This window comes from Bombyx mandarina, chromosome 28, assembly GCF_030267445.1.
Source record: "Bombyx mandarina strain Sakado chromosome 28, ASM3026744v2".
Taxonomy (NCBI): domain Eukaryota; kingdom Metazoa; phylum Arthropoda; class Insecta; order Lepidoptera; family Bombycidae; genus Bombyx; species Bombyx mandarina.
This window is the reverse complement of record NC_143233.1, coordinates 7,070,843-7,092,745: the sequence shown is the minus strand read 5'-3', so window position 1 is coordinate 7,092,745 and position 21,903 is coordinate 7,070,843. Positions and strand designations below refer to the sequence as shown.

Below are 21,903 nucleotides of genomic sequence, written 5' to 3'. Positions count from 1 at the left end.
GTTTAGAAGGTAGATAAATATGAAAATGCTGGAAATTAAATAAAGTTTAGGTCTTTTATTTATCGATTGAGGCACTACGAAGTCTGCCGGGTCAGTTAGTACAGTAATAATTGTTGAATTAATAATATGAATGTCTAATAAATGTCAGGTCATATCAAAAAGACATGACAGTTTTGACATTTATGACATTTAGTATACTTTACCGTTTTTGCGGTAAAGGACGATTGAATCGTAATAGTTTTAATTATATTATTTATTATTTATTTATTGAGCCCTTTATTCCATGCAACTACATTTTTTTTTTGTATATTTAGTTTATATAATATATGTATGGACCCTTCTCAGGTAAAGGCCTCCTCCAAAGATTTCCACTCTGCTTTGTCTCTGGCGACATAAATCCAGTGTGGTCCAGCAACCTTTCTAATATCATCCTTCCAACGTGTGTACGATCTACCGACGCGCCGCTTGCCCTGTGGACCGTCCCATGCAGTTACTTTCGATGTCCATCTCCCATCCCCGAGTCGTGCTACGTGCGTAATTATATTTACTATTTTGTTATTTATAGGAGTATTGGAATTGTATATTAATATAATTAAGACAGATAGTGATGTTAATATTAAGTTGTATCTTAATCTTGTTTAATAATATTAGTCTATAAAGTATGACAGCACTAAAAATTAATTTCAATTTCTATAATATTCAACCTACTCTCAATGTAATGAAAATTAATCATGTTTTTTCATTTAATTTCTTTGATTGAAAAGCTATTTCGTGTAATAGGCTAGTTGATTACAGGAAAAAAATTTTTGATGAAAACGAATCTTTAATGACCAATATTTTTAATCAAATTTATTTGCTATTTGTTTGTCCTCAATAGATTGGATTTATCGAAACAGGTACTTTAGGCTATTTATTTTGTCTGTATACGATTCAAATATCAGTTTTTTTATAATTGTATTTACTGCTTCAAAACTTTTTTCTAATTTCAACTTAAAACATATTGTAGTCATGACTTTGGCGCTGTTAAGACCTAGTCTTTTATCAACGCGTTGTAAAACAATCCGAATGTGTTTACAAAGACATTGTACCTACTTAATTCGTAAAAGGAAAAAATAAATTGCTTAGGTACGGTATTAAATCATAGATATTTTTTTTTGGTACAATTTTTCCATATTAGGGAAGGCAAGGGGATCTAAGCCCATACAGCCTTTAAATCGTAGATACTTCAGTGTATTAAGTCCACTGGTGACATATTAATGACAGTACCACGGGTTAAAAAAATATAAGGCAACGGCTTCACTCTCTTTATGCCACTGATGATGTCAACACCTTGAAAAGCGATGAAATTTTCGAATAATTATTAAAAATTACTACGATTGATATGAAAGAAATGTTTAATTTAGTTTCTTAAATTGGTTAGCAATAAATGTTTTCATGAATTAAAATAATAATTATATTCACAACGATTTTGTTTAAATCAATGCCGATTGTAAAAGCTGTGACCGTCTGGGTCAATACGATATGCTGGTCTATGAAAACCGAAGAATAGGCTATAAAGGAATCAATGCACTAGTATTTTGAGATCGACATATGGTGAGTCTTCACGGGCGATTACCATTCTAATCTATTTTAACCGCATTTCAGTTTAAAAGTGGGAATTACCTATAACGTATATAGCATAGTGTTGCAACACAATAATGAATTCGCACTTATTACTTACTGTATAAAACTGAATAATTAAGGCATTACTTTGTTATCTATTCAGCATTTGAAGACTTTTTTCGCACATTTTAACGCTGAGGAAAACAAAAATACTAAAACCGGAATAATTACAACATTGAGGCATTGAAATTCAAATACTCTCAGATTGTAAAAGAGATCAAAAACTCCAAACGCGCGAAATATCATTTTAAGAAAATTCCCAAACAAAACAGCAAAGTAAAAAAAGTTATCCGGCAAACTCCTTGATTACACCCGCGCCGCAGCCGGTTACGATCCGCCTGAATCCGGCGCGAACCGGATAAAACCAGATTTATGCAGTTCCCTGAGGAGACGGGCTCGAGACGTTGAAATGCAAATTTACCCTCGTGAAGAGATCACGCGAGAAATTGGGGTTATTTTTCCTGAGCATAATGACTCCCAGAGAGCGTTATTCATTTAATATATCTTTGTCATATTATCGCTGATATTATTTTTGGTCTGGAGACGATTTTAATATTTACTAGCTAGCGGGAACTGCTTAACCTCAAGTAATTTCCAGTTTAAGTGTGAAAGCGTCTTGCCACGAGTTCTGAAGGAGTGATTATGAGGCAGACAAAGGTAGGCCGATGTATTGACCCCGCATCTGACAATAAAGTGGTTACGGAATCAAGCAAATAAGTCTTCACCCATCATGAGCTATAAATAAAGTCGAAGTTTTCAATTTTTTTTATGTTTTAGATGGGTAGACGAGCTCACAGCCCGCCTAGTGTTAAGTGGTTAATGGAGCCCATAGACATCTACAACGTAATGCGCCACCCACCTTGAGATATAAGTTCTACGGTCTCAAGTACAGTTACAACGGCTGCCCCACCCTTCAAGTCGAAACCCATTACTGCTTCACGGCAGAAATTGGCAGGGTGGTACAATAAATTTCTGGGGCTATAGCGCATAATATCGTTTATTGCGTACTAGCTAATTTGGTTAAGCTAATTTAGACCTAATTAATATTTACTTACCATTTTCATAACCATTGCCCTCGGTTTTGGTTCTGAAACAAAAAAGTATAAACATATACCTGTGTCTTTTATTGTGCATTGCAAAGCAACTCTACATTGAAAAATATCTTATAAAAAATGATAATTACACAAACCATATTATTATGCAATATTTTTTGTTGGTCCACCTACATTGTATTCACATATCCTGTGTATAATGGTAATTAATAGTCTACCAGTTTGAATTAGAAGATTTGTTAGCGACCCTGAATTTACCAACCTACTGCCAACTGAATTTACCAATCTACCATTTGTCCGAAGTAATAGTATTCCGTTTTGCTTTGTTACCTGTCTCAGACGAGCTAACGGGCCATAAGGTGCCATCTCCTTTGAGACACAAATCGGAATGCATTGACCATTGGCCCGTCTTCAAACCAGACGCATGGCTCCTATGGGGCCCAAATATGCAAAGCTTGGATAGTCTTTATCTTAAATATAGGAAGGTTGTAAGTTTCGATCTTAATTCCTAAACTCCCTTCTATCTTTAATGTTCATTGTTGGATCCAAGACCAATTATTTTTGCCTTGGATTTTTTTGAACCTTCAATGTCTCGTCCTTTATGAACCAAAGTATCGGTGCGGTTTGAAGATTACCATTAAACCACTGCATCCACACCTTCATTATTGCGAAATAAGTCTTATTTTTGTTGCATAGAAGGGTGGACGAACTCACAGCCCACTTGGTGTTATGTGGTTAGCGGAGCCCATAGACATCCACGACGTAAATGTCGCCACCCATCTTGAGATATGAATTCGAAGGTCTTAGTATAGTTACAACGGCTGCCCCACCTTTCAGAGTAAAACGCATTACTGCTTCAGGGCAGAAATAGGCAGGGTGGTGGTACCTTCCCGTGTTGACTCACAAGATGTCTTACCACCGGTAAAGACGTCCTACCACCAGTCTTATACAACTCGTCCGTTTCTACATTGCGGTAGAACTTAGAAACAGTTAGTCTTCTCTATCGTGCAGAGGCCGTAAGTTTAATTTGGTTTACCACAGGAAAGAGATGAATATATACCTATATATATAAGTCGGTGTATTAAAACGGAAGCATTATCGTATCCACGAACTCTGATCACTGCCTCGTTCTTAAAGACGTTTCAAAGCCTATACAAAGTAATAATGGCAATGTACTTCTGAATAAAATCTGTGAGACGGTAACAGGTTTCAATTCTCAACTTTTCCTAATCGGCTTACACTGTACCGTCCCATGCAAAAGTGTTCAGGTCATAAAATAAATTAATTAATTTTCATTTTCAAAGTCATCCGAATCCTTTGAAATGCCACATTTGTATTTAGTACGTTTATTAAGTATGTAGGGGGTATTATTTTATTTCAAGCAGAAAATTAAATATATTTTTTTGCAATATTTTGTCAACTTGAAAACGGTTTTCGAGTGAGGGTTTTCGACGTGACAGCGTCTTATAATTCGATGGAGCCGGCTGCACGAACGGAAAAACATGACTCATGCGGCGTTATCTCGCTCTGAGGCGTTCCATTTAAGGCTTGAAGTGCAAACGAAAGCGCGCAGCGAGCGACAAAGAGGCACAATCGGCCTCCGCGTTCGGCAGCGTTCGATATCTGTCTCTCTCCTACTTGAGTGAGCGATGAATCCGCGTGGACAATTTGCTATAGATACAAGTAAACCGACTTTATAGACAACCGTCCTTTTTTTTAGTAATTGACGCATAATGTTTTTTTGGACAATATTTTGTCGATTTGAAAACGATATTCGCGTGATGGGTTTATTTTTAATGGACGCTTAATATTTTTTATTATTCTATTTTGCTACAGGGGTAGTGAACTAATGGCGTGCCTGGTGTTAAGTGGTCACTGATATTCTATTCATTAGGTTATTGTATATTACTATAGACAAAAATAGTTGTATGAAATATATAGTTTTAAACAGACTTCAAAAAAGGTGGAGGCTCTCAATTCGACTGTATGTTTTTTTTTAATGTTTATGACCTCATAACTTTGACTGGATAAATCGAACGCTTCCCGTGTGGTCCCATTTAGTCCAGTTCTGATAATGGTATCCATGAGAAAACCATATAAGTCTTAAATTTGCATTAAGTACATGCGCGACAATTAAATGAATAACTCAATATCCGACCGATTTCGATGATTATTGTTTTTAATGTACATTAATTTGTTTTGGAATATCTTTTATTTCTATTTGAAGTCGGTTTTTGTTAATGTATGTCTATTTACAATTATTAGAAATCATTAGATCCGATCATAAGACTTCCTCTTGTAGGTACTGTTAAACCCGCCTGTTGACTGTTTTACAATGTTAATTGTGTTTTGGTGTGTAATATAGTATAATCTCACTCTCTCTTATTGCTTAGGTGGTTGGACGAGCTCACAGCCCACCTGATGTTAAGTGGTTACTGAAGCCCATAGACATCTACAATTTAAATGCGCCACCCACCTTGAGATATAAGTTCTAAGGTCTCAGTATAGTTACAACGGCTACCCCACCCTTCAAACCGAAATGCATTACTGCTTCACAGCAAAAATAGGCAGGGTAGTGGTACCTACCCGTGTGGACTCCCAAGAGGTCCTACTACCAGATGAGATGTGATGGAGTCACAAACGTTTACCTATTAACCTTCGAATAGTTCTGCAACAGTTTTCTTTAAGTAACTCAATAATTAATTACCTATCGATATTATTATTCGATATTCTGTCCTTGAGATTACAAAACAAGTTACTTACATAACAGGTAAGTCTGAATCGATTCTGTCAAACAACAAATAGTTTGTATAACAATCGATATTTGAAACGTTGGTCGTTTCTATTGTCACAGTTGTTTCTTAATGGATATTTAATTTTAATTCTATAGATTTAAAATATGTTAGTACAGGATCCCTGGTACAGTTTTCATCATTTATTACTAACAAGCTGATTTTTCGTGAGTAGCTTCCTTTTGACTAGACGCCCAACTTTTTTTATTACAGTAACGTTGGTAAATGATAGCTTACTAGGCCCTCTCCCGACTAGGCGTGTCAACACCTCCGCTTCCGCCATTCGCCCAATCACTATGTTCGACCAGCCCATACCGTGGGCCCCGAAGGTCAAATATTTAGGCGTCACCCTCGACAGTAGGATGACATTCCGCCCTCACATCAAGACGGTACGCGACCGTGCCGCCTTCATTCTAGGACGCCTCTACCCGATGATATGTAGGCGAAGTAAAATGTCCCTTAGAAATAAGGTGACTCTCTACAAAACTTGCATACGCCCCGTCATGACCTATGCAAGTGTAGGGTTCGCTCACGCGGCCCGCACTCACTTAAAATCCTTTCAAATTATTCAATCCCGTTTTTGCAGGATAGCCGTCGGAGCCCCGTGGTTCGTCAGGAACGTCGACCTCCATGACGACCTGGACTTAGAGTCCATCAGTAAGTATCTACAGTCGGCGTCGATGCGCCACTTCGATAAAGCGGCACGACACGAGAACCCTCTCATCGTGGCCGCCGGTAACTACATTCCCGATCCTGCGGACAGAATGGAAAGCAGTCGACGTCGCCCAAAACACGTCATCTCGGATCCTCCCGATCCACTAACGGTGCTTCTAGGTACTTCAAGCACCGGTCACCGTTCTCGTCGAACCCGTCGCTTGCGACGAAGGGCTCGACGAGTAAATTAACTCTCAGACACAGCCCACTGAGTTTCTCGCCGGATCTTCTCAGTGGGTCGCGTTTCCGATCCGGTGGTAGATTCTGCGAAGCACGGCTCTTGCTAGGGTTCGTGTTAGCAACGTCATCAGGTTTGAGCCCCGTGAGCTCACCTACAAACGTTAGGGTTACGCTGAAATAGCCTCTCAAGGCTCTCAGCTTAGGTAGGAAAAAAAATAAGAAAAAAAAAAAGCTTACTCGGGGTAGCAAGGATAAAATCTGTTGATTTCACGAATTTTAAAAATTTATTACTCACCGAATTTTTCTTTGTTAATTATCGAGATAATTTTCTAAATAACGTGAAGAAATATTTGTCCTACAAAACATAAGGTTTTGTTAGGGAGTCCCCCCTCTCCAACATGTATCATAAATAAGGTCATGAAAAATAATTACTAACCGCCTGTTTTTTTTTTTATTGGTTAGCTTACATTTGCATATCTTACCATCCACATTGTCCTACAAATTGCGTGGTACGTTATTCCAGCCCTCCAGTTACATAGTTGAAATTCATGAAATTAAAAATAATATTATTTCGTACATTTTGCTATTGGAGCTGAGGCAAACTATTATCCTTGCTCACAAACGCATATAAGCTTAGGTAGGAAAAAAAATACATGTATATATTGCATTGTACAAGATACTAACTACCCTTTAAACTGAAATTCATAACTGCTTCGCCACAGAAACAGTCGGAATGTGTTGTCATTATCTATATATTAATACGTGAAGCAAAAACTTTGTATCCCTTTTTACGAAAATTGCGCGGACGGAGGAGTATGAAATTTTCCACACTTATATAGAGAAGAAGTGCACAATGCTCATTTTTTTTTTAAATAATGCATAAAAGATACTTGAAATCAATAAAGAAAACATTACACACACTACATACCATGTATTTGACGCACACATGCATGCATACTATTTATTGTCAAACTTTTGTTCTTGGCGTCTGTTGTCAAATTGAGATTAAATATTGATTGTCTTTGTTAATATTTTTTATAGTGTAGTCTTGGCGAAATTTGTGATTTATAGAAGTACTAGCGACCCGCCCTCGCTTCGCTTCGGAAACATTAAAACAAACATGAAACAAAAAAAAAAAAAAATTAAAAAAGTAGCCTATGTTCATCAGGGACAATGTCGGCTTCTAATGGAAAAAGAATTTTTCAAATCGGTCCAGTAGTTTCGGAGCCTATTCGAAACAAACAAACAAACAAATCTTTCCTCTTTATAATATTAGTATAGATAAAATACAATCATAATAGTGTACAAACTTACAATTCCAATTAATTATAGTCGAATTTCGACTACTGCGGGACCTCTAGTAAGAATTCATACACAAATACAACACGTCACTTACATTTTATCATAACAATTAAAAATATTCATTCAAATTTATTTATCGTATTGAAAAAAGAGGCAAACGAAAATGAGCCCTTTCGTGAAAGATATAAGTCGCAAAATATTCAATAGCACACACAAAAATAAGTCAAGCCAAAATGGTGTTTACGCAAAAGTTATAAGGTCGACGAGAACTTACGTATTCAAAGAGCGTGTTCCGTGTTTGTCGAACGGAGGAAGCGTGCCGAAGACAAGCAGGGTATCTGTAAACAAACAGAATCCTGTTACATATACGTAGCGCATTTAAATAACAGTAACCGTACTTTAAGTTTAACGCAACCCTCTCTGTTTTAATGGGAGCCATTCCTAAATGTTTGGTTAGCGAATCAGACAGTGGCGGTATGTAATTAACAGGCTTAAGCACCAAGTCTCTTGAAGTCTCCGTTGATTTGTATAAAGGACCGCTAACGTTAGCGCTCCAAGTTATTTAGACTGTACAACAGTTACAGCTCACGACGGAGACTGTCACTGAAGGTACCTCCAGGCGTTTCCCGTAGAAATAATGAAATACAAAAGAATCCCCAAGAAAAAACATCACAAGGAAACACCATACTATTACTTTTTTTATTATTTGTTCAATAGGATAATCCAAGGGCCACGGGCGTTATTCATAAGCTTTTGCGAGATTCAGACGGAGTTTGTGGAAATCAATTTGCAACATTTGCCTTTTGACGTACTCTTGGATAAGTCCATTAAATAAGATAAAAAAATGTGAGTAAATGAGGGGATGCTTTGAGGAATCCAATCCATCATTACGGCCACCGGAGCAGAGTTCACTGTGACAGCTTGGAACCATTGCGCTCATCAATAACGCGTATCCAGAGATCTTTTTTTTACCACTATCTGGTTCTCTTATCTGCCCTCTACGCTATTTTCTGACTGCTACGATAAATTATTCTTCAAATGGTTTTTGAAAAAAGTTGATATTGGCTGGCCGAAATTTAATTATATCCATGACATTGCTAGCGACGCTGACACATGCTTTCATAAACCACAAAAAAAACATTCTAGAAACTATACTCTACAACTAGTGACCCGCCCTCGCTTCGCTTCGGAAACATTAATTTTTATTATTGATAGCTGAGTCCCACGATGATACCCGTGGTTATTGTCGTACCACGGGTGACGCCGCGGGGCGAAGCTAGTCTAAAAAAAGTAGCCTAAGTTACTCCTTATATCATCAACTAGTTACCTATCAGTGAAAGTTTCGTCAAAATCGGTCCAGCCGTTTCAGAGATTAGCCGGAACAAACAGACAGACAAAAATTGTTAAAATATTATTTTGGTGTATGTACCGTATATATAGGTATATTCATATGCATGTAGTAAAAAGCGGCTATTTCAATATTACAAATAGACACTCCAATTTTATTTATATGTGTAGATATCAGAGAAATGTAATTCAGAGAGTGAAATTAGCTTGTATTGCTAAAGACCCAATCATTCTGGTTCACTCATATAGACGAGAATGTTATTTCTAAATGTCGAGTTCCGCTCACGTAATGTTTCTTAATATCTGTGGTACAAAACAGTAGCGCTTTAGTTGAAGCATTATGAGCTTGGCGTGTGCTTAATAGACGATTCATATTAATTTAGACTTAGTTCACGTTCATTACTTTCAGAATAGGAGAATGAAAATATATATTATTAGCTGAGTCCGGCAGACTTCGTAGTGCCTCAATCGATAAATAAAAGGCCTAAACTTTTGTATAAAATAAACTTAAAACAAACAAAAGGAATCCGTCCAACGGGGGACACATCAAAGGAAAAACAAAATTGTTATTTTTATTTAATTCCGAGCATTTTCATATTTATCTACCTTTTAAACCCTCTCTGGACTTTCACAAATAATTCAAGACCAAAATTAGCCAAATCGGTCCAGCCGTTCTCGAGTTTTAGCGAGACTAACGAACAGCAATTCAGTTTTATATATATAGATTTGTCCACTATTTAATGGATGCTATTATACATTTAACCTTCCTCTTCAATCACTCTATCTATTAAAAAAAACCGCATCAAAATCCGTTGCGTAGTTTTAAAGATTTAAGCATACACAGGGATATAGGGACAGAGAAAGCGACTGTGTTTTATACTATGTTGTGAAGCTATGATACTCGTAGTAGTAATATAATAGTACTGTCAATTTTAAGCGCTGCACTACACTTTCCAGCAATCCTATTTAGTGTTATCACAACTTTTTGATTCGAAACTCATATTACAGTTAGACAGACGGCACATAGTAGAGATGAGTCGGATTTATTAGAACAGACTCGAGTATCAGGTATTCTACGAGATTAAGCCGCACCTTTTTTTATTGCTTAAATGGGTGGACGAGCTCACAGCCCACCTGGTGTTAAGTGGTTGCTGGGGCCCATAGATATCTACAACGTAAATGCGCCACCCACCTTGAGATATAAGTTCTAGGGTCTCAAGTGTAGTTACAACGGCTGCCCCACCCTTCAAACCGAAACACATTATTGCTTCACGGCATAAATAGGCAGGGCGGTGGAACCTACTTGTGCGGACTCACAAGAGGTCCTAGCACCAGTAATGACAGGAGGTCCTACGGCCAGTAATAACCAGTATCACCAGTAATAGCCTAATCCCATTTTGTCAGTGTGTATAATACATCTGTTCCACCTAATCTTCGTATTCTTAAAACACAAAATCTAATATTCAGCATACGTTCCCACCTGTTCCTGTGCTATCTCACTCACTTACACGTTGCAACATATCTCACAATCCCTAAATGTCTAATCCTAATCATTCAATTAATAATCCAACGGTCACATTAATCAAATCCTAATAACGAAATCAGAACTTGAGATTAGGAATAGGCGGATTGAGATTGCTTGTAAGTAAAGTATTGGTTGTGAATGGGATTAGGAAGATTACGTGGATCAGGTATTTTTTTAAGATTAGGAACAGGTGGACCTAGTATCTGATTTACCTAGTACGACTCATCTCTAGCACATAATCCTTGTGGTGGTGATAATTGGTTGCTTGTACCTATAGCTGTAATGTAAATGTCACCATTAACCCCGAAATATAAAGTCGAAGCCTTAATTGGATTGGGCTACGGCTGTCTCAAACTTCAAAATGGAAGGTAGTGTATAGCCCATATAAAAAGAAAATCTAAATACAAATTTAAATATAGAGCTTCAAAGCTACGTTCACATTACACTGGGCACAATAATAAAATTAATGTAGATAAAATTAATGTAGGTAGGTTATAATGTCGGTATCTACAATTCATACAAACTGTAAATATCTTTATTATGTTTACTGCTAAACTCTATTAAACAATTTTAAATGTAAGACTTTTATAGACTACATTAATTAACGTGCAGAAAAGCTCTTACGGTCTTACGGAGCTTTTCTGCACGTTCTGCATCAAAATAACGCAACCATAGCTATGACGTCATATAACTTGCGAAATAGAAAAAAAACAAATGAAAAACGTCCGTTGCAATGCTGGAAAAATACATTCAGCGCAAAGTTTGCATATGGAACATGTTCCACGTACATTGGAATGCATGAAGTGACGTCACCGAATTCGACGTCACAGATTAAAATATTTCATCTGAGAATTTAAAGGCGCCTTTTTAAATATTTTCTAAACTCTTTTTTTTCTCTTCTCTCTCTCTCTCTCTCTTCTCTGTCTTAGATAGAGACAGTAGTAGTAAAGTGTATTGGAGTGTTGTAGGTGAAATAAAAGAGAACTGTTCAAGTCGACAATTCGTGTAATACTGTTATAATTTAGTGTGTGCAGTTACAAATATAAGGTTAGGCGAGCTGCACACTACAAAAGCTTTCCTAAAATAAACAACGAAGTCTGAAGTTGCGATACATAAAAATAAGGCTTTTTCGTCCTAAAAATTTAAACCAGACCTAAAATTTCTTGAGCATTTCTCGAAGATGGCGGCGGTTGCAGTTATGTCTATAAAGTATTACATAACATTTTTTTTATTACAGTTACGTCATAGATTGTGGTATTTAATGGTGGTGGGGCGTCTTGTAAGTTAGGTCGGTTAAGCAGTGAGCTGCGTGGTCATGGGTTCCGGTTTGAAAGCCGTTGTGCATGTAATCGTGACGTCTTAAGTTTCAAGCTGGGTAGCAGAATTCAAGTTGCGACGTCAATACTGGTAGGTAAGCCAATAGCCAATAGGTAAGCCATTAGCTCCATTCCATATCAATGCTATAAAATGAGGAAAACCGCGTATTTAAAAAAAAAAAAAAACATTCTATTTTACTTATTCTTTGGTTTTTCTATAGTCTGTCACTTTTCCTTACAGCGTGTAATAAAAGCTTACGGCGTAAGTAGGCCCTACAGGGTTCACTTCTGCGTAAATACGGATTTCTGTTTTGTTTGGGGCTGTGAACAAAATAAATGAAAGCTTTATATGAAATTGAATAATCCATAGATTTTAAGGCACGACCAGTGTGTCAATGCTGTTGTACTATGTAGTAGGTAATTTTTTGTCCCAGTTTTTATTCATTTATTTTTTATTGCTTAGATGGTTGGACAAGCTCACATCCCACCTCGTGTTAAGTGGTTACCGGAGCCCATAGACATCTACAACGTAAATGCGCCACCCACCTTGAGATATAAGTTCTAAGATCTCAGTATAGTTACAACGGCTGGCTCACCCTTAAAACTGAAACGCATTACTGTCTCACGGCAGAAATAGGGAAGGTGGCGGTTCCTACCAGTGCACACTCACAAGAGGTCCTACCACCAGTAATTAATAAACGTACAGGCGTAACAATATTATTGTATAAGAACTATTCCATCCTTCGTAATATTGCTTCGTTATTAAGCAACCAAGGAATATACTTCTCCGAAAAGCAATCTAAGTAATAAATCCGCGACATAAAATTCAATTTTGTCAAAAACCTGTTTTCCTCCTTTTTTTTTTCTTTCTTTCGCCAGAATTTTTTATGCTGTATTCTGTATCAATAACGCAGCTTTATATTCGATTAGGGGTTGGAATGCGCTACCTAAATGTATATCGCCCAATATGTCAACGTCAAAACGGTGTTGCGATGTATCTTGGGCTTCAAGAACAGCGATGGAGCGAGAACGGGTGATATATTTATATATTATATATACATATATTTTTTTATCCAAGAGTCCTAGACCTCGTATAATGGACCATCCATGAAATATTCGTGACTACCTAATGCCTAAACGTATCAAGTCGTATGGCTACGCCTGGGCCCCAATAATTTAATATAGGTACTTAACACGCTGCCAACCCCCATAAACCCATAGATTATGTTTTTTTTTCCTAGATTTTATTTTTTTGTTTTTATTGCTTAGGTGGCTGGACGAGCTCACAGTCCACCTGGTGTTAAGTGGTAACCGGGGCCCATAGACATCTACAACGTAAATACGCCATCCACCTTGAGATATAAGTTCTAAGGTCTCAGTATAGTTACTACGGCTGCCCCGTCCTTCAAACCGAAACGCATTACTGCTTCACGGCAGAAATAGGCAGGGCAGTGGTACCTACCCGTGCGGACTCACAAGAGGTCCTACCGCCAGTAATTACGTAAATTATAATTTATATTATTATTTATATTAGGCGGCAAATTTCTACGATCCTCGATCCACTTTCACATCAAATAGAGCACTAAGCAAAACGCCCTTTCTGTGGCTCTACAGTATGGTCTAAAATATGAAAAATCTTGTACATTCATCTTAGGAATAATATCCAACATATTTTATGTGCGCACCTGATAAATAAATTGTCGGATTGGATTTTATGTTTACTAGGTTTTCTAGTATAGTTAAAAATTTAGTGAGTGACTCGGTGTAGTAGCTAGCGCCCCTGACCGTTGCGCCAAGAGTCGTGGATTCAATTCCCACATCGGACAAACATTTGGGTGATGAACACAATTGGGTGGTTTTATTTTTTACTTAGATGAGTGGACGAGCTCACAGCCATCCCGGTGTTAAGCTCATAGACATCTACAACGTAAATACACCACCAATCTTGAGATATAAGTTCTAAGGTCTCAAGTATAGGCGGGGTGGTGGTACCTACCCCTGTGGATTCACAAGAGGTTCTACCACCAGTAATTGCACAAATTATAATTTTGCGCGTTTCTATTTTATTACACGATGTTATTCCTTCACCGTGGAAGTCAGTCGTGAACATTTGTCAAGTACGTATTTCATTACAAAAATTGGTACTACCTAGGCGGCACTGAAAATTTCGGGAATTAACGAAGTGACACAACATAACTATTTAAAAATGTATTTATTGCTTTTCGAAGTATTCTCCGCGAAATTTGACACATTTTTCCATACGATGGAACCAATCATTGAAGCAACCATTCCATTCGGAAGTTGGGGTCTCCAAAATGGCCGTTTTGTAGGCGTCCACAGCTTCTTCAGGTGATGAAAATCTCTGTCCACGCAATTTATTCTTTATTTTAGGGAAAGTATAGAAATCATTAGGGCTTAGGTCGGGGCTGTACGGCGGATGGTCTAATAATTCTATGTTTTCTTGCTCTAAAAACTCTTTTGTTCTGTGCGCGGTGTGAGAACTCGCATTGTCGTGATGGAGGATGATGCGGCGGTTGCAGTTCTCTTTACGGAGTTCAGAAACGACCTGTGGCAAACAAATGCTAGCATACCATTCTGCATTAACCGTTCTTTGTCCCTCAAGAGGAATAGTCGTAACATGGCCAGTTTTGGAGACAAACGTGGCCACCATTTTTTTTGCAACACTCCGTGAACGAACAATTTTTGTTGGCTTTAACTCATTTTCGAACACCCAAACTCGTGACTGGTTTTTTGTTTCGGGTTCGTACGCGTATATCCAGGATTCGTCACCTGATACAATGTTGTATACAGCATTTGAGGATCCTGCGTGGAATCTTTCGAGAGTTCTGACGCACCAAGTAACGCGAGCCGCTTTTTGCTCTTCACAGAGCGAATGCGGTATCCATCGGGAAAACAACTTTTTTACACCTAATTGTTCATGCAAGATTATTTGTATTTGACTCATGCCAATGTCTACAGTTGCCTGAATTTCGCGGTATGTCACATGTCAATCTTCCTCAATCAGCTTACGCACAGCATCAACGTTTTCTTGGGTGACTGCAGTTTTTGGACGACCTTGACGGGGATCATCACTGAGCTTGACACTTCCACGTTGAAACTCAGCAAACCAGCGATAAATTGTGGTTTTGGATGGGGCTTCATCACCAAATGCAGAAATCATCCGGTCAACACACTGTTTTTGTGTTAAGCCACTTCGAAAGTCATAATAAATCATCGCTCTTGAATTTTCTCGAGTCAATTCCATTTTCTCAACGACTAAACAAGTTTGACAAAACCTCGTGACAAGACCGAGAATCTTTTTTTTTTTTTTAATAAATAAATGGTATTCGCTTTTTAAAACCAAGGAGTTTTCAATTAAAAAGATTTTAATATGACAAGAACTTAACTTATGAATTTAGCGTGGGTAGGCCTCCCACAAGGTGGACCGACGACCTATTAAGGTTCGCGGGGATCCGCTGGATGCAGGCTGCGCAGGACCGGTATTTGTGGCGAGGCTTGGGGGAGGCCTATGTCCAGCAGTGGACGTCCATGGGCTGATAGATAGATAGATAGATGACAAGAACAGTGGAAATATTCCATTCCCGATACTTTTAGTGCAGCCCTCGTATGATGAAGTCATCGTGGCCTAAAGGATAAGATGTCCGGAGCATTCGTATGTAGCGATGCATTGGTGTTCGATTCCAGCTGGCAGGTATCAATTTTTCCAATGAAATATATATTCGCCAATTCCATCCAAATGTTCACGATTGACTTCCACGGTGACGGAATAACATCGTGTAATAAAAAATTAAACCCGCAAAATTATAATTTGCGTAATTACTGGACGTCTTGTGAGTCCGCTTGGGCTGGTATCATCACCATGCCTATTTTTGCCGTGAAGCAGTAATGCGTTTCGGTTTGAAGAGCAGGGCAGCCGTTGTCCTAATAAAAATGAGATCTTAGAACTCATGTCTCAAGGTGGGTGGCGGCATTTACGTTGTAGATGTCTATGGGTGCCGATAACCACTTATCATCGGGTGGGCCGTGAAGTCATCCACCCACCCAAGTTTTTTTTTTTTAAGCCAAACGTCTACAGCCTCACGTAAAACTGGTTGTTGGCATGGCGACGCGTTGGCGCGCCATTTGATAGTATAAATACTTATATATACAGTCTATATATATGATGTCTATACGTCGTCATAAGCAAGCGACTGTTTCTTAATATCACTACATAGTATAAAACAAAGTCGCTTTCTCTGTCCCTATATCTGTCTGTCCCTATGTATGCTTAAATCGATAAAACTACGCTACGGATTTTGATGCGGTTTTTTTAATAGATAGAGTGATTGCAGAGGAAGGTTTATATGTATATTAACATCCATTAAATAGTGGAGAAATCAATAATAAATTACAGTTGCCGAAGCGAAGCGAGGGCGGGTCGCTAGTTAATAATATTTTATTTTTCATTACTCTACATACATTTCCTGTCGTAAGCTATCCTTTTATGTATCTATAGGTACCTGCATAAAATATTATTAATGTTTCACATCCGCCAGCCTTCCCGCAATAGCAAATTTTTTTAGGCATTGTTTATAATTGTAATATATAATATTGTAATATAACCTATTTAATTTTTTAAATGGTGTACCTTGTTCGTGACACGTTAATTTATCTTAAGATACATATTTAATGTACGTTGAATATCTTCAAAGGATTATCTGCGGTGTATGCTATCAAAGCGAACATAGTACTAATTACCTTAATAATTAATAGTGGGCGGTTCAAAGAGATAATTTAAGGTGAAACGCGACCTTTGATCTTAGCTTCGGTATATTGTGAGAATGTTTAAATGTTCGACAGCGTCTTTAAAGATTTTTATGTTGCTTAGACGGGTGGACGAGCTGACGACTCATCGGATCTTAAGTGGTTACGATAGTATTTAGTCGAATTCAATGGATGCAAAGTTTGTGAAAAGAAAAATCATTCTTTAGTCAAACAGCTTGAGGGTTTTGTTAATTTCGTTATAGTACACTTTAATTATAAGTAGACTGTCAGTTCGTTCTCCCAATTTCAGTCGAAAATAGCAAATAAACATTCTTGATACTTGTTACGGATTTTCTCTTGTGTTACGTGCACTGAAAACCCGAAAGAGAAGCATGCCCAGATCCGCATATCAAAATCTTCTTTATTTATTGCGTAAATATAAACGTGCTCACAGTTCGTCTGCTGTAAAGTGGTCACCGTGGCCCGAAGACTCACAACATTAATACTTGTATAGTCTATACTATATATAAATCTACAGTGGTTTTTACGGATGTTCCGTTATAACTATTGAACAATGCATCCGATTAACTTGAAACTTGGTATCCATGTAGAAAATACATGTATTTAATGGATAGGCTAATATTTTATGAGTGTTGGACTCCCTAATAATAATGACAATAAATAATAATGTTAATTTGAAATGCCCAGTGAAGCGGACGAGTACGGCTAGTTAAGATATATTTTTAAGGAAATTCCGGCTCTGATACGTAGCTGACCTGCGATTAAGTCCAATAGACAAGGTTATTGGCTGTTACACAATTAAAACCATCAATAATATAAATAATAATAATAAATAATAAAGATCATTTATTGCCTTTCACATCATAAAATGAAATACAAAAAAAAAGAAAAGTAAAAAAAAGAGAAAAAGGCAAAAGGAGGTGGCTCAGCTATTGCTGTTCAAGGTTGATAAATTGAACAGCGCTGATTTTCAGTCACCCCCGTTTCCCTTTGGTTCTTTGCGGGAATGAAGACTCCGTACGTGTGTACATACTCAGAATATGATATAAATTAGTAAAATTAATAAATTTTAAAAATATAAGAAAAAACAAAATAAAAATCAAATTAAATGGTGAACCCGAAAACAAAACCAAAAATTTAAGAAAAAAACAAAACAAAAATCAAATTAAATGGTGAACCCGAATACAAAACATAATAAGCACACAGTAATAACAACCTGTGGGCAGCTTAAAAAAAAAAAAAAAAAAAAAAAATTTAATAAAAGGAAGTTTTCACAAGCTAGGATTAAATTAGTTACTATAAATACTATAAATTAGATTAGTTTTTGTGAGTCCAAAAGAAATGATTTTAAACCAGGCACAATTCAATAGACGGTCTAGTAATTTCGATTGGGACCACCAGAATTCGCTTCGGGATGTCCCCGAACCCGCTAGGTACAAAGCTGTTCCCTAAAAACACGAAGTTAACAAGCGTCTGACAGAAAAAAGTATTTCCCGAAATGGAATATCGCCGTCGCGACGGAAACAACGATAAAAAACGGGAAACGTACAATGTTCAACTCATTAAAATTTGTACACCTCGATGCGCTTATGAGTGCTGTTTTAACAAAGGAATGAATGTTTTTTGTTTTTCTATTATTATATTTTTGTTTTTTTTTTTTTTCGGAATATTTTTACAGACGGAAATCTCAGCAGGTGCTATTTATTTTCCAGTTAAAATTTGAATATAGCGACAGTCGTATGTAACGTGATTTATGATATAGTTTTTTTTTTATGATTGATAGTTTACTGGTGACCCGGAGGCCTATCCAGTTTCATAAGGATAGGTGGGCGAGCAAGGGCTCAGCCAGAAGGGGTGAGATTTGCTAACAGCTGCCCGGGCGCCTCCAAGGGAGACCTAACAACTCAAGAGCAACTGCTTCGCGAATGAATCTACTACCGGATCGGAATCGCGACCCGCTGAGAAGAACCGGTGAGAAACTTTTTTTTTTTATTGCTTAGATGGGTGGACAAGCTCACAGCCCACCTGCTGTTAAGTGGTTACTGAAGCCCGAAAACAAACAACGGTTTCCAGCACTGGTTTACCTTACGCAGGATAGAAAATTGAAGCTTTTTTGCTGAAATATCAACCAAAAAACCCTGAGTGACGCAGAAAGCTACTTAAGAATTTGTTTGCAAATAATGGGATTGACTTTAAAGGGAAGGATTTTGATACTTACAACTTTTATTTATAGCTTGCCGTCGCTTTGTTGGCAGGAAAAAATTAAAAAATGTTTTTATTTTTTATTGCTTAGATGGGTGGACGTCCTGACAGCCCACCTAGTGTTAAGTAGTTACTGGAGCCCATAGACATCTACAACGCAAATGCGCCACCTACCTTGAGATATAAGTTCTAAGGTCTCAGTATAGGCTGCCCCACCCTTCAAACCGAAACGCAGGCAGGGTGGTGATACCTACCCGCGGGGACTCACAAGAGGTACTACCACCAGTAAAAGTAGGAGTTTTTACTCGTTTATTGCTTAAGGCGGGCGAAGGATTTTGCGGTTAAATTGTTGTTTATTTAGCCTTATAGATCGAATGTGAATACCACCACCCAACTTAAGACATGAGATGTCTCAATTGTATAGTATTACAACTGTTCGACTCTTCAACCAGCGCATCGCATTACTGTTTCGTGGTAGAAATAGGAGGGGCGGTAGTACCTACCCTTGCGGTCGATTCCTTTTAGAGACCGGGGCAGCTTTTCTACATTTTGTTTGAGACTACGACCTCACCTCTGAAGAGTAGCGTCCAGATTCCGATCTCTATTGGCTCGGGTGGCTGTTTGAAACCAAATAGACCACCAGTGGAATTTAAACGTTATGATATTTGAGGGACAAACAAAGAACCGATCCGTGCGCAAATTTCATTTCGTAGCTCAATTAAAAGTTCAGAAAAGCGGTATCGAAACTTCTGCCGTGGCTGCATCAGCTGGCGGTTTTGATAAACAATTTGAATTGATGAAAAAATCTCTTAAAACTTAGCACATCCATTTTAATTTATCTATACTTCTATACTAATATAATATTATAAAGCGGAAAGATTTGTTTGTTTGTTTGTATTAAATAGGCTCCGAAACTACTGACCCAATTTGAAAAATTCTTTCACTGTTTGGAAGCTACACTATTCCCGAGTGACAAAGGTTATAATCTTTTTTGAACAAAATTAAGGATCCTTACTAAAACTCCAATAATGTAACCCGGGGTGTAAAAAAATTACCTAAAATATTATTTACATCGCGTGCCCTGCGAAAACTATTGATGATAAAATAAAATAATGTACTACGACTTTGTAGAACACATTATTATTTACAAAAGTGTCGCGACAGCATAATAATATGTCTAACTATTATAGTTATGCCGCAATAAGTGCTCTTTTTTTTTTCTATACTAATATTATAAAGAGGAAAGATTTGTTTGTTTGTTTGTTTCGAATAGGCTCCGAAACTACTGGACCGATTTGAAAAATTATTTTTCCATTAGAAGCCGACATTGTCCCTGATGAACATAGGCTACTTTTTTTTATTTTTTTTTGTTTCATGTGTGTTTTAATGTTTCCGAAGCGAAGCGAGGGCGGGTCGCTAGTTTTAAATAAAACAACTTCAAATATCCTTGAAATTTTTGTTAAAGACCCGAGCGGAGCCGGAGCGGACCGCTAGTGTTCTATATAATAATATATACCACACACATACAATCTAAAATATAATTTGTTTTTAAAATACTTTATTTTATTTTATTGCTTAGATGGCTAGACGGGCTCACAGCCTACCTGGTTAAGTGGTTACTGGAGCCCATAGACATCTAAAACTGAAATGCGCCACCCATCTTGAGATATAAGTTTTAAGGTTTCAGTATAGTTACAAATTACAATAAAATAATAACAACAAACAAAAATACAATAACAATAGTTACATAATTAACTTCTTTTTAAGTATATTGTTAGTCTAGAATCTAGGAGGTCACATACCAAGGATGCGTTCAGTTTTGAATTATCTTAAATTGAGGATAATGCAAAAAATTAAAGCAAGATTTTTAGTGCTATCTTCTTATTAACAAGCACTATCGATGGGTATACAACGTTTTAATAAAATTAATAAGAAAAAGTGACTTACCAATATTTAAAATTGAAATCAAAGCCAGAGCGAAGACGTCTTTTGTGTCCATCTTCGAACCTGTAAACAATAATAAACAGTGTTTAAAAAAAATTTGTAACTTGTATATTATTATAACAACAAATCTTAACCCTTACCTACTTAATGGGGGCTTTGTCAGGGCTCTGAAACTGGGAGACTTTAAGACAAATATTTTTTGACGTGACAACGTCCTATAATTCGATGGAGCCGGCTGGACGCACGAAAAAACATGACTCATGCGGCGTTACCTCGCTCTGAGGCGTTCCATTTAAGGCTTGAAGTGCAAGCGAGAGCGCGCAACGAGCGACAAAGAGGCACAATCGGCCTCCGCGTTCGGCAGCGTTCGACATCTGTCTCTCTCCTACTTGAGTGAGCGATGCATCCGCGTGGACAGCTGCTATACAATAATACATTTACATGTTTTTGTCAAGTATGAAGTTCAGTGAAAAGTGAACGTGGTGCCAATTGTCCATACAAAATATCTATCAAACAAATAAACTGAAATTTTCTTTTGAAAAATGAAACCATACCATCAGTATTTTCTTATGACGTTGTCACGTTCAACTGTCGTCAGTAAACCGACTTTACAGACAACTGATTCTTTTGTATAGAAACTATCGACATCTTTTAGCGGATGCTCCTAAACTTATATGTTGTTAAAGTTATGGCATATAATCATAGCATTACTAAACACAGAAAATAAAAAATAATAATAAATCATACAAGTCTTTATTTGTTAAAGACAGATTGACTAAATTTTATCAATTTGTGGTTTATGAAAATTTACAAAATACTTCATTAAAAAATAACAATATAGGTAATATGTTACCGCCATCTACAGGAGCAATAAGAAACTAGTCGAATCGAGGCCATCTAGTGGCCGACGCCCGTAAACATTTTTGTTGAGTGCTTGAGTTGCTTATCTATAACTAATTTATGTGTATTATCTATGGTGAGCTCGTCAATAAAGCAATAAATAATTTTGAAGTTTGAGACGGCCGTAACACAATCCTATTAAGACTTCGACTTTAAAGTATTTCGAGGCCAGTGGTGACATT

The 21,903-nt window shown here is 37.3% G+C and overlaps 1 protein-coding gene across 1 annotated transcript in view; it reads right to left on the bottom strand.

The window, feature by feature from the left end:
• The window catches only part of LOC114243389 (cell adhesion molecule Dscam2), a 170,793-nt gene that overhangs the window by 114,213 nt on the left and 34,677 nt on the right, over positions 1-21,903 (bottom strand). Inside the window, exons 2-4 of the mRNA XM_089738984.1 lie at positions 20,825-20,884; positions 7,977-8,040; positions 2,718-2,749 (exon numbers count right to left, since the gene is read on the bottom strand). Coding sequence (XP_089595110.1) covers positions 2,718-2,749; positions 7,977-8,040; positions 20,825-20,876 — 148 coding nt within the window. The 5' untranslated portion in view covers positions 20,877-20,884. The remainder of the gene's footprint in view (positions 1-2,717; positions 2,750-7,976; positions 8,041-20,824; positions 20,885-21,903) is intronic.